The sequence below is a fragment of the Saccopteryx bilineata genome, chromosome X, assembly GCF_036850765.1.
Source record: "Saccopteryx bilineata isolate mSacBil1 chromosome X, mSacBil1_pri_phased_curated, whole genome shotgun sequence".
NCBI lineage: Eukaryota > Metazoa > Chordata > Mammalia > Chiroptera > Emballonuridae > Saccopteryx > Saccopteryx bilineata.
Window position 1 is genome coordinate 75,726,480 of NC_089502.1, and position 13,779 is coordinate 75,740,258.

The 13,779-nt window shown below is 47.8% G+C and overlaps 1 protein-coding gene across 5 annotated transcripts in view; it reads left to right on the plus strand.

The window, feature by feature from the left end:
* Nucleotides 1-11,437, plus strand: part of EDA (ectodysplasin A) — a 409,324-nt gene extending 397,887 nt beyond the window's left edge. The window contains exons 5-8 of one of the 5 annotated variants that reach the window (XM_066249996.1): nt 1,838-1,872; nt 2,801-2,852; nt 5,404-5,534; nt 7,525-11,437. In XM_066249996.1, coding sequence (XP_066106093.1) covers nt 1,838-1,872; nt 2,801-2,852; nt 5,404-5,534; nt 7,525-7,776 — 470 coding nt within the window. In that variant the 3' untranslated portion in view covers nt 7,777-11,437. The remainder of the gene's footprint in view (nt 1-1,837; nt 1,873-2,800; nt 2,853-5,403; nt 5,535-7,524) is intronic. The other 4 variants (XM_066249997.1, XM_066250000.1, XM_066249998.1 and 1 more) reach the window with 4 other exon arrangements.
* The last annotated feature ends 2,342 nt before the right edge of the window (nt 11,438-13,779 follow it).

Sequence of the window (13,779 nt, forward strand, 5' to 3'; positions counted from 1 at the left end):
CTGTAGGAGTTGGATTGAGTCTGCTTTGATTCCCATCATCTTACTCTTGTGCTGATATTGATATGGGGAGGAATGTTGGGGACTGGAGAAGATAGCATCTCTAGAACAGTTTTCTCTCATGAACTCTAAAGAGCCCTTCTTAAAGAGGTAGACAAGTAGTAGCTGACAGTCAAGGAGTTGAAAACTTATGAATCACTCAGGGTGTGAAAGAAGCAAATCCAGGCACCAAGACCATCTTGTCAAGGAACCAAGTGGTTCTTGCACAACATCCTTACCCTATCACATTGCCATTCAAATAGCATTTAATCTCTTTGCATCTTTCCCTTTGGGGCTAGAAGGGCATCCAAGAGCTGTAGATGCAGATCCAAACCTGCTTAATTGGACTTGACAACAGTCAGATGGCCTGGAGTTGGGTCAGTTATTTTCCTCTCCTGTATCTTGGGGTTTTAAAAAAAGGGACTCTTGCCTGACCAAGCAGTGACACAATGTACAGAGCATTGGACTGGGACATGGAGGACCCAGATTCAAAACCCCAAGGTCACCAGCTTTAGCACGGGTTCATCCAGCTTGAACGCGGGCTCACCAGCTTGAGTGTGTGGTTGCTAGCTTGAGCCCAGGGTCGCTGGCTTGAGCAAGGGGTCACTTGCTCTGCTGTAGTCCCCCGGTCAAGGCACATATGAGAAAGCAATCAATGAACAACTAAGGTGCCACAATGAAGAATTGATGCTTCTCATTTCTCTGTTTTCCTTTCTGTCTGTAACTATCTGTCCCTCTCTCTGACTCTGTCTCTGTAAAAAAAAAAAAAAAAAAAAAAAAAAAAAAAAAAGAAAAGAAAAGAAATGGGCTCTTTACAGATGACTTCTCTAGGTCCAAGAATTCTTCAGCAGGACTTAAATTCTTTGACTCATAGTTTGACAGGGCTAATCAGCCCTGGCTGGTTGGCTCAGTGAAAGAGCATCAGCCTGGCATGTGGATGTCCCAGGTTTGATACCTGATCAGGGCACACAGGAGAAGTGACCATCTGCTTCTCTCCCTCTCCCTCTCCCTCTCCCTCTCCCTCTCCCTCTCCCTCTCCCTCTCCCTTTTCTCTACCTCTTTCCCCCTCATAGCCAGTGGTTCTATTGGTTTGAGTGTCAGCCCCAGGTGCTGAGGATAGCTCTGTTGGTCCCAGTGTCTTCAGGCACTGAGGATAGCTCAGCTGATTCCAGCATTGGCCCCAAATAGGGGTTTCTAGTGGATCCCAGTTGGGGCACATGCAAGAGTCTGTCTCTCTATCTCCTCTCCTCTCACAAAAAAGAAAAAAAAAGAAACAGGGGTAATCAGTGTTACTGTCACCACAACAGAGCTGGAGATTCTTTCATTCAATCTTTCTATAAATATTTCTTGAGCACTTTCTATGTATAAAAAAATATTGATAAGTAGTCCCTGTTTTCATGTACCTTATATCCTAGAGGAGAAGAGAGACAATTAAAGAACCAAGATATTTACAAATGGCAATGCCCTCTATGAAGAAAATTAATATAAAGGAAGCGAAAGGTTGAAGAAGAAAACAGCATTATCTCTGGGTCACATAGTCGCAGGAATGCTCTCTCATCTGTGTCCATGGGTGCTCAGTGGGATTTGCCTTGGGCCATCATTGGCAAGAGGCTAATGTTGGTGCTGGGTTCTGGGCCCACTGAAGATGCAGGTCAAGAACAAGTGAGAGAGATGGAAGGGGTGTCCTTACCTCTCCTAAAGCTTGGCTATAGGTAGCCAGGCTCCCTGCCACTGGCTGCCTAGGTGAGGAGAAAGGGAAGTCGAAAAAGCCACCCTCTGATTGTCTTGTCCTGTTTTGCAGGTGCTGCTGATAAAGCTGGAACTCGAGAAAACCAGGTTGGCTGGAAATTGCTCTCTTCCTGGGGAGGAAGGAAGGCCACAGGCTAGAGCAATCTTTGAGTTTGCTCCCTATTAAATATGCTGAAGCTTTCCTTTGTGAGGATACCCTGGAGGTTCTGAGTTTTCCACTCACAGTCCCTCTTATCTCTAGAATAGAAATGTTTTGCCCCAGGGCTTGCCGTTAGCTAAGGGAACTGAGTTTTCCCAGGGCCATTTTTCCCTATTCCACAGGAGACAGAGGGTCAACATATCCACACACAGTAGTCAGCTAAAATGAGCCACCAGACAGACCTCATTCACCTGGGCCTCCAACTCCCTCAGCCACCCCAGACACCTTGTCGGCACTCAGACCTCCTGGGATCAGGAGCTTAGACGTATGAGAGTATGTTCTTGAAAGTCAGCCAACCAGCTCCAGGCCAAACCCAGCCTGGACTTCTGCCTTAATGGTCTAAAGGGCTCCTCCCCAGTCTTTGAGCTTCCTAATCTGTCTCTATTGGCAGGTTCTGCTGCCTTGCCTTGTCTCATCTCAGCCTCAGCTACAGCTGTTTGGCCACAGTTAAATCTACACAGCTGCACAGTGATTGATGGCTTCCAGGGCAATTTTGTATCCATCACCTCATTTGATCTTCAAATATCCCTGTGAAAGTGGCCAGAGATTCTTATAACTCTAATTTTACAGTTAGGGAAATCAGGGTCAGAGGCATTACATCTGGCTGAGGTCACATAGCTAGAAAGTGGCCTAACTACAAAGTCATATTACCCTCCAGTAACACTGTGGTCACTAGCATCCCAAGACAGGAAAGAAGGATCAGAATTGGAACCAGAAAGGAGACTAGAAGTCAGAGGTGGAAACATGGAAACTGGTGGCTGAGAGAGCAGTCATTTCTCACAGTGACTCCCCTCTCTATCCTTCTCATCCTCCCAGCCAGCTGTGGTGCATCTACAGGGCCAAGGGTCAGCAATTCAAGTCAAGAATGGTAAGAGTCAAAATAGGCTCTCTCACTAAGAGGAGCTTCTCCTCTTCGATACCCCCAGCTTCTAAATAATCACCCAGCCTAGTTCCTCCCAGACCCCTGAGATACCCTGGACACTGGGGGGCCATTCTCTGTTCCATTTTGCCCTGTGCTGTCTGTCCTGGGTAACTGCTTGCACCAAGACCGGTTGCAACACCCAACCTGCAATTGGAAACACTGGCGAGGAAGCTGAAAGGGACCTGAGACATCTAGATGGGGAATTCTTGGGAGATGGAGGTTCTGTCAGAGTCACCACAAGGATATGTGTACGTTGATCAACATTTTGACAATAAAAATCAGAGAAAGGACAACTATATAAATTTAAATTCTTGTCTGATGGGTCTGCATGGGGAGAGGCGGGGGGGGGGGGGGCATGTTAGACTCTCCAGGAAGTATATGATGCTAGTGTCTACAAAAAGGGAGAGCAGGTTTAAGGACGTTAAAAATGAGTGATTTAATGTAACCCCTGCTTTTAAAAGATGGGGAAACAGAGTTCCAGAGAACAGGCAATACCATAATAAATCATATGCCTTATATCTGTGTGTTAATTTACAGTTTTCAACATGGTTTCTTTGTCTTGTACTTGATCCTCACCACAACCTTATGAGAAAGGTATTAGCTGTCTTACACAGACAGAAACTGAAGCTCAGAGAGGTTAATTAACTGGCCTAAGATTTCAGTTAAGTGTAGGAGCTAGAATTCAAAACTACATCTGTCTGACTCTTCTCACTGAACTATGCTACTTCAGTGATGTGTGTGTACACTCCACTGAATGATTAGGTTTGTTTTCTTCCCAAAGAGACATGAACATTCATTAAAGAACAGTGCTTTGAAATAATGTCCAGTCCCCAGGATGCACAAAGCCTGAAATTCATGAACCCCCAGGAGCTTTGGGAAGCAGCAAGCCAGCCAAGATGCCAGATGCTTACAGAGCTTGGAGGGGAAGGGAGAGGCTATGAGTGTGGGCACAGTAAGTGGAGGCTAAGAACCCGTTACATTGGGACAGCTTTGAAAGCCTAGTCAGTCCTGAACTGGCTGAGCTGAGCTTTCTTAATGACTGGGCTTAGCTGCACCCTGGATCGCCACCTGGATGCCTGACTTAATAGTCTCATAAATATAAGTAGGAATGCAATGGCATGAAAATCCAAGTGGTCTTGCTGGAACCAGGTGCCTTAGGTCCCAGGACTCTGAGTGAGCCGTGACCACCATCTGTCAAGGGAGGAGTAAGACAGGCAGGACATAGATACGTGTGCATATCTGGATGGGTGGCTTCAGTGTTTATTCTGTGCCAGAAGCCACTGATTTTGCTCCCAGTACCACATCACTAGTCCCAGCCCCTCCAGGCCAATCCCCAGGAGCAGTCAATGCTGATCTTCAGTTCCCCAAGAACAGAATGAGGGGTCGGGGTAGGAGGTCATCATACAGAGTAGTGTTGAAGGGGCTGACACAGGGCATCTCCTCCTGACTCCTATCCCATCTACTTATCACCTCAAGAGAAGATGGCCAGCTTTTCCAGAAGGCCAGTTTCCTCATGCCTCAGAGAGGCAGGCCAATTGATACTAACCAAGGATGGATGTTCAAAATGTAATTTCTTGGGTGAAGAATGAATGAACAGTTTTGAGGGCAGAAGGCCCAATAGGCTTGGACTCCCTTCTCTTGGAGTAGAAAGGCACCTCTCTCTTTCTGCAGCATGGAAAGGGAAGCTCTTCCTCCACCCTCACATGCTGGTTTTCAGTGTCCAGCCAAAGCAGTATGATGGCCCCTCCACCCAAAAAGAGGTGAGGCTCAGAGATGAAAGCTTTGCCAGCAGTGCCTCAGCTCCCAGACACCCTCACCATCTTCTTGGCTGGTTGTTGATGTTGCTTGGCACTCTGCCCCTCCCTCTCATAAAATACTCTTCTCCCCTATGAGCCTGATTACTGGCAGTCACACTCTCTGGCTGCCATGAAGTCTGACTCACCCTAATCCCTAAGGGTCTCCAGGTAGACAGTTCCTTTGGCTAAGCAGTTTCCTGGGGGCCCAGGGAGGTTTTCCAAAAAGGAGTGGGTGTGGAGGAATCTCTTATGCAGAAGGACAAAATCCATTAACCTATAAGACAGGAGAGCAATTTAGGAGTTCCGGCTGGTGAAATAAAATAGAATAATAAGAGCTAGTCTGCCACTCAGTGTCTGAATGTTGCCTGTGCAGCCAGAACAACAACAAAAAAAATAGGTCAGTGTGCCCTCTCTCTTCTTACTCCCCATCCCCAATTCTAGCTAGAAGGTTTTGGTTAAAGACCTTTCTGGATAAAAGGGATCAGGGAAGGAGACAGGAAGACAGACCGGCCAGCTTGACAACCACTTTACAAACAGAAAACTTTATGTGATTCCAAATGCTATTCTTAAAACTTGGCCTCCTGGGCTATCCAGGTGGCATTGGGGTAGGGGTGGGAGTAATGCATTGCTTGACATTTCTTGTTTCTATTGCCCAGATTATTCTGACATGTACTGAGTGACTGCCCTTCTCTCATACTGAGATCTTTCAGGTGGAGTGCTCAATGATTGGTCTCGCATCACCATGAACCCCAAGGTGTTTAAGCTACATCCCCGCAGTGGGGAGCTGGAGGTACTGGTGGACGGCACCTACTTCATCTATAGTCAGGTAGAAGTGAGTACGGTCTTAGGCCTAACTCTTCTTATATCCAGAATGCAGATCCAGTGCAGGCCACATAGGGGTACTGTGGAGATAGCCAAGACCAGCCAATGGCTAACTTCCTGCTTTGGAGGGTGAGGGGTCTGGGGACACCAGACTGGGAGGGAGTTAAAAGGAGGAAAGAGAGGGGGCTGTTTTTGTTTTTGTTGTTGTTGTTTTCCTAGCCAGATATCATTGGAAAACTAAAAAGAGGCCTCTCCCACACCCTGCCATCGGATTCCCCACTGCAGGACCCCAGGCCCTTGTTCTTCTCCTCACCCCACCCCCTGAGCTGTTTGGTTCTACTGCCAAACTTGAACTCTGTCTCAATACATTTTTTTGAAAGTCAGTTCCAGGGCTGCTGAGAGCCCCTTCCCCCTACACTGCTAGCTTCATAATGAATACTGCTGCTGTGAACTCTCTCTGTCTCAAAAAAAAATTCTGACTATCTTTCCTTCCTCTTTCTCCCATTTGTTTTTCTGCCTTTCTGTGTCTGTTCTCCTTGCTTATTTCCCGCTATCATTCTCCCAGCCCTTTTCTCCTTCTCTTTTTGTCCTTGTCCTGCCTGGACCCACTCGCCAGTTCTACTGGTGCCCATCTGCTTCTACCCCTGTTGGTTGCCTCCACTGGGTGGCTCCTCAGAGCTAGAGGTAGATGAGCCTTGAGGTTGGGGCTTCTGTGGGGTGGGAAACAAGCAGGCAGATGGACAGGACTGAGGAGCCAGCAGAAGGGCCTCACAGGGGAACAACCAGAGAAGGTGGGTTAACAAGTGTTTGCTAAGTCCACCAAGCATCCTGGCACAGATCATGTGCTGACCCAAGAAATTCTGTGGCACCTGAATACACTGCTCCCTCCTGAAGAACCCATGGAAGGAGCAACCTTTGATAAAGTGATTTAAGGTGACAGATGAGCCCCCTCTTAGGATTGAGACACAGTGTCCTATGGGCCATTTGTCCTAAGCTCCACTTGGTGGAGTGATCAAAACTTGGTAGTGAACGATAAATTCTGGGCCTAGGAGAAAATTGTGAGTGGCCTTGGGCTTTGGACACCATGCAAAATGGGAAAATCCCCTTGACATCAGGCCAATGAACATAGGTTCTTACTTCCTTCTGGCCACAGAGTCAACCTAGGGGCCTAGGTTTTGCCTTTCCAAATTCTTGATCTCATTTGTGGTGGACAGCTCTCCATCACTCTGGATCTGTTTCCTGAGTCATCAGATAAGAGGGCCAAGGGACACTATGACAATCAGTGAGAGAAAAACAGCAGGGGTTGAGGGGTTGGGGATGTGGCCAAAAAAAAGAGCCGAAGAAATGGCAACTTGTGCAGCCCTGGCCAGATAGCTCAGTTGGTTAGAGCATTGTCCTGAAGCACAGAGGTTGCCGGTTCGATTCCTAGTCAGGGCACATACAGGGACAGTTTGATGTTCCTGTCTCTCTCTCTCTCCCCTTTCCTCTCTTGCTGAAATCAATAAATAAAAATTTAAAAGAAAAAAAAGAAATGGCTGTCACTGTTCCCTTTCTGGGAAATCAGTAACTTCTAAGTTTATCTTCAAATAGTTCTTGATATTAGTCCTTGGGGCTTGAAACTGGAAGTTAGGTGGCGCTCATTTATGTCTGTAGCATTGAGCACCTGTGTGTGTACAGAGCATAATGCTTCATGCTAGGGCAGATGGGGGTGGGGTGGGTTTGAAGAAGTCAAGAGGCAAATAAGGCATGGTTCTTTCCTTCAGAGTTTACATCTGCTGTGCTAGTGAAAGATTTGCCTAAGTGCCATGGGATAGAGGACAGGCAGAGAATAAGCCTGCCATCCCACCTTTACTGTTGGCTAACTAGCATGCCTTCAGGTGGCACTGCCCCTTCACAAGGTATACCAGCCCCTTATCTGAGAAAGTACCATCTGTCATGACAGGGGAGGGTCCTCCCACTTTCCTCTCCCCCCCAATCCCTTCTTGTTGCCTCTTACCCAGGTATACTACATCAACTTCACTGACTTTGCCAGCTATGAGGTGGTGGTGGACGAGAAGCCCTTTCTGCAGTGTACCCGCAGCATTGAGACAGGCAAGACCAACTACAACACGTGTTACACCGCAGGCGTCTGCCTCCTCAAAGCCCGGCAGAAGATCGCTGTGAAGATGGTGCACGCTGACATCTCTATCAATATGAGCAAGCACACCACCTTCTTTGGGGCCATCAGGCTGGGCGAGGCCCCTGCATCCTAGATTTGCCCTGTTTTGCCCCTGCCTATGCCCGTGTCCCAGAGTTGGGAACCAGACACCCCCAAACCTCTAAGTGCTGCTGTGGAGTGAGGAATATGGCATTGCAGCTGCACATAGAAATGCCCCACCGCTATTTATTCCCCATTGACTCCAGGATGACAAGACCTGCTTGCCTTTCCACAATGACCTTGAGTTAACAGGACAGTTGACGAAGCCTCACGGTTTACATGAAGCAGAACCATCTTCCTTGTCTTCATGTTGACTGGCTCATAGCATGACTGTTCGACCTCAAGGTTCCAGTTGTCAGAGTTATCGTTTGTTGCACTAAAGTGATGGTCCCCAACAGCAGGCGAGAAAAAGCAGAGGTGTACTCCAGACTGTGGGGACAGAGTCCCGACCCCAATGGGGCTGCTGCTTCGCTCTGAGGTGGGGTGAGGCTGCAGGGGAGTGTTGCAGCCTAAGGGGAGGGGAGGGCAGAGGAGATGGGTGCTTGTGGCAGAGGCTAAGAGGGACCGTTCCAAGCAGGCATCCTGGGCAGTGGGAGCATTGTTGCTGCTCTGCGCTGCAGCTAGCCACAGGGTTCAAGAGCTCTTCCCACTCAGGCAGGGAGCCAGGTTGCAGCAGCTTGCCAGGCTTTGGGGACAGGAGGTTTGTTTGCTCTTTCTTGGAGCAATCACAGGAAATGGCCACAAACCTGCCTGCATGAGAACCTGAAACCAGACTTGGGGTCACATGTCTTTCACTTTGTGTCCAACTGTGTTTCAGGCTCAGAAAAGTCCCTAGATTCCCTCCCAACTGCCCCCCTTCCCAGCCTGCATGCACCTCCTGTCTTTCTCCACAGAGCCTACCTCTGTCTGAGACAGGTGTCTAACTTGGGACCTGTGCTGATGTGAGTCTAGGATACTCCTTAGATTAGCTGGGCACAGAGACTCTTCCATTTATTAAGCAACACACATATTCATCTAGTTGAGTTGTGTCTGGGGGCAAAGTGTTGAAGGGACTACCACAAGTCCCTTCAAATCCCAGTATTTAGGCAGCTGCTTGAATAGCTTACCAGAATTCTCCAACCCTAGCTTGCCCCTCGGCATCAGCAAGGCAGGGCTTTTCCGCCTGACCCAGGAAGAACAAGAAGTGCAGATAGGGAAGGGGTCTCTTTCAAGTTTGCTGCAAGCCAGGTGGTCCTTAGCCCAGGCCTTCCCTGAAAGGGCAGCAGCTGGTGCCCGGCAAACCCACCCTTCTTGGCCCTGGCTTCAGAAAGCCACGGCAGAGCACAATCAGCATGAGCTCCAGCGCTGCTCCCTGAATCGAGGCTCAAGAAGAAGCGGGCATCTAGGCAGGGCTCTGCCCTCTAGTGGGGCCCAAAGACACCGTCACCACTTTCTGAGGCTTCCCACCAGATCATATGGTGAAACCAATCACAGTTTTAACTGCCGGTGCCCAGCCTTAACCTTTGGTGCTGGGTTCAGCCCAAAGCTGTGCGGACTGGTCTTGTACAGTCTTCTCCTCTTGCTCATGAAATAGGTTTCCTTTTTAGGAGATGAGGAGTTAGTTCCTTTGGGCAGCTGAAATTTACCAACAGCAGGTACTCATTTCTCAGCTGTACCTTCCCTTTCTGAGCACCTGCGCTGCTCAGCCCTTTGAAGGCCCGGGCAGGAGGGGAGCACACTGCCATTGTCTAGTTGCTGATGGCTGCGTCACAACCCCAAGTGAAGCAAAGCTTAGGCGTGTGTCTGGCCCTGGCTCCTATAGAGTGCCCTAGACAGTCCTCAGTTGTAGCATTAACAGATGAGAATTTCTCCTTAAATCTTGGAATGTACTTCCTCTCTTATTATCTTCTGTGATAATATTACTAATCTTATTGTTTAGATGAGGCTCAGAAAGGTTAAGTGCTATGACTGGGATTTCACCCAGCTGAAATCAGTGTCCTGGGACTTCATTCAGTGAGGTCTGACTCCAAAACTATTCCATTGCACTGCTGCTCTGTGTTGAATTTGGGGTCCTGAGAGAAACAGTAAAAGTAGTAATATGGACCCCAAATTCTTATGGGTTTTAGGGAGAAACCCAGAGACATTCATTTTCATTTTTTTATGGTAATTCCTATACTCTTGGCTGCCAGAGGCTCTGTGGCAAAACAGTGGGATGTTTATTTAGGAAACAGCCATCAGCCTTAGAGTTCTTCTGTTCAGAAGAACCAGCTTGGCGCCATGTGCAAGCAGCAGGCCTCCAGTACTTCCATTCTCTCACCCGCCCATGAACCAAGCAGCCATTCATTATGTATGGATCCCCCACTGCAAGTGAGATCCTTCTTTGCTAACCCTACAGACGGTTATGGGAGCTGGCCACTTCTCACCACTACTGAGTGACCCCTAGTCTCTTTCTACCATACCACAGAGAACGTCAGATGTCAGGATCTCTGCAGGATGGAGGGAGGAGTGAAGACTGGTTCTAAACCCAAAAAGTGAAGAGAAGGAAGGCAAAGGCTTCTTTCCCAATTGTGGCCCTAACGGACATTCTCCAGATCCGGACGGGTTGTAGGAAAGATAGGACTCACACAAACCCTTGATTCATCATGAACCCTCCACCCTAGAGAGCAGAGTGATGAGGGAAGCAAATATGTAGCTGGGGAGCCTGTTGCAGCAAAATTATTGGCCAAGTAGTGAAGCAGTTCACTAATCTGAGAATGTGGGCACAGATCAACCATTTGGAATTATGCTGATGTGGTTTTACCAGAAGGCTAAGTCTAGCATGGAGAATGTGACAAGGACATTTGTGAGCAGGCATATGACAGAGGTTTGAAGGAGAATTGTATAGCAGCAGCCTTTGCCAGCTACTTGGACTTCAACAGCCAAAACTGGCCCAGAAATCAGCCACTGGGCTACTCAGTTATTATTTCCATGAAAAAAATGTAGTCTTTGCCTTATTTCCCCCCTCACCCATCCTGAGGTAAATTTCTTTTGCTGAGCACGAAAGGACTAAGAACTCTGGAAGTGAAAAAGACTTTGATCCACATGTGAGTGTGTGTGTTTTATGTAACTCCTGGTGGATGCAAATAGATTCAGAGACATTTAGAGCTAGGGAAGCCCTTTGTGGGGATCCATCCCAATCTCCATTCTGCCCCATGTTATTCATGTGGAAACTGAGGCCCACAGAGGAAAGGTGGCCTGCCCAAGGTGAATGAGCCACAACTTCAAACTGAGCAGAGAAGTCCCTGTCCCACATAGCCCCTCCTCCACCCCTCCACTCAAAGCTGGAAGTGCTTGGCCCCCTTAAGACCTTCTCCCAGCTCCTGCCTCTGCACTGGAAGGCTCTAGTCTGGCCTAACACCAGGAAGTCCTAAGGCCTCCCTGGTGCGGCCTCGGGCTCCATTCCTGCCTGGAAGGTCCCCTAGGCCATGTGAGCACAAATAAAGAACCTGATTCTTTTCTTTTAACCCATGTCAGGGCTCTCTCCAAAGGGAGTCAGGGTGTGTCGTTTCTTTATTTAAAAAGCTTCCAGGTGGGGTAAGGGCATGGGCTTTGTTGTGAGAATGGACTGGAGCAGGCCCAGTGCTGCTTTGGGGGCCAGCATACAGTGTGAGATACTGTGTATATAAGCTATACATAATGTATATAAACTGGGATGTAAGTTTGTGTAAATTAATGGTTTATTCTTTGCAAATAAAGCTTCCCCCCCCTTTTTTTTTTTGAAATTGACTTGAGCACTTCTTACATGCTAGGAGCTTTTCTGCAAGCGATGCCACACACATGAGCTAGAAGGAAGACCAAAGCACCCATTTCATAGGGAGCAGCATAAGGAAAGTAATCTGAATTTCTTGTCCAAACTTCCTACCTCTCCTCTGTGCCCCAAACCACATGCCCCCTACCCATCACCTTAGGTCTTTTGCTTTAACCACATGTCCCATTTGCTAGAGGCCTTGAGAAAAGAAACATTGTTTTGAGACAGATACACAGCATGGAGTCACCTTCATCTTGAGACTGTGGCATATATAACAGAAATGTCTGTCCTGGACCCAAAACAGCCCCTAGCTCCACATGATGTCATCTACTTTTACAGATGAGGAGACCAGTGTTCAAAGTTTAGCTCACCCAAGATCACCCATCTAAAACGTTTACTTAGACTTTCAAAGAACTGCAAACAGGATCCGACACTATAAACTTCCTGTTAAACGTTGAGATGTGAAATTTAGGGCATTGTTTGCTCAGGGATAGGAAATGCATGGAAGAGAATAATTCTGTGGATCTCTCCAATGTGCAATGTTCCATCACATTCAAGAGTATCTGGTGTCAGCCTGGTCTGACTCTGAGGCCAGTGCACTTTCCACTTGACCCCAAACTCTTCTCACAAGAAACACTTTGGAGGCTGAAATAAGGAAGAGACTCGCAGGACTAAGACCAGATAGCAGCTCATGAACAACTTAGCTCCACAGAGTTCTGGGTACTTTTCACAGCCCCAGCAGCCTTTGCACATTGCGACATTAGGCAGCAACGTGCACCCAGTGACCCATCACAAAGCAATGCCCAGGTCTGCACAAGCTGCATGTTGGAGCCCAGGCTGATCCTCCAGCTGCCTTAGGCAGGAAATAGATTTTTTTAAAAGGAAATCATTAATGGGAAGCATCAAGATTAAAAACACCCTATGGAGGCTCGGGGAAAATGTCATCTGTGGCACAGAAAGTGATAGAAAGCAGAAAAGCGGAAGTATTTCTTTGCCTCACTATGCACAAATCATCACCTGAGGCAGGCACCCAAAGCAGAGGCAGCAGATAAGTCACACTGGTGAATATACATGATGTTCTGGACCAAACTGACAAGTGGATGCAGATGAATCATTAGAACCAAATGGCATGTACCCAAGAGGAATGGAACAGGGGGCCATGGACCAGATTGTGTAACCTGCCATTGCCAACAGTCGTTGTACCAAGAGTCTGAGAGACTCCCCACCTAAAAGGAGAGCTTTATGGTGGCCAGAAGCCAGGTGCCTCACTTCCATCTTAAGCAAGATGAGTGACTGACAAAGGGCAGAGATAGAAAGCCAAGAAGGATAAGCTAGTTGCTAAGGGAAAGACAGGAAATTAGGCCTGGGCCTGATCCATTCTATTATAACATTATGAAGCAGAAACCAAGGGTGGCAAAGGGTATTGATTACTTAAATTTTCAAAGCACTGCTGACAAGATCCCACACGATACTTTCTTTTAAACACCGAGATGCTGAATTTAAGGCATTTTTGCTAAGGGATAGGAAATGGGCAAAATGGTTACAGAAGAATAATTTTATATAGCTCTCCCAATTTGCAAAGTTCAGTCACACTTAATATCATTTGATCTTCCTAACAGCCTTTGAGGCAAGCAGATGAGGGATCATCAGTCCTATTTTACAGATGAGGAAACTGAGACTCAGAGGTGACTGATTGCTTGGCTTGAACGTGATGGAGCCTCAAGGCCCACTGGATCCCAAGGCACCCACTCCTACAAAAGTCTCGATGCCAGGAGATGCAGCTACTTGAGAGCTATAGAAAGATGAGTGGGGGTCCTAGGCCCTCAAACATACTAGATAGAGCACAAACAGCATTGGAAGATGGTCTTTTTATTCTGTGCATTGTTTCCTCGGTGCTGGTGAATGGCACTGGGAGGGAGCCTAAAGGGCACCGCCCCAGGACCTTCCTTGTTTCTTGAGACTGTCTCCTTTGTAGTCTGAAGGAAAGGGCAGAGACAGAGGTGGATTTAATGGCAGGCACACTGGCCATGCACCCTGGGCCCCAAATTCTGAAGGGTGCCGCAAAACCTCAACTTGACACCTTTTTCTAATGTAAAGGGCCCAGTATTTTCTTCGGCACCCGGGGCCTCAACTGACCTTAATCCGCCTCTTGGCAGAGAAGAACTGGAAGGAGGAGAGAAATGAAAGAGGAATTAGGGTTTAGAAAACAACCAAGTGGACAGTCTCTTCTTACATTGAGGACTGGCCGAATTAAGAGCAGGAGCCCCATAGTCTTCCTGTGCTGAGAGGCTG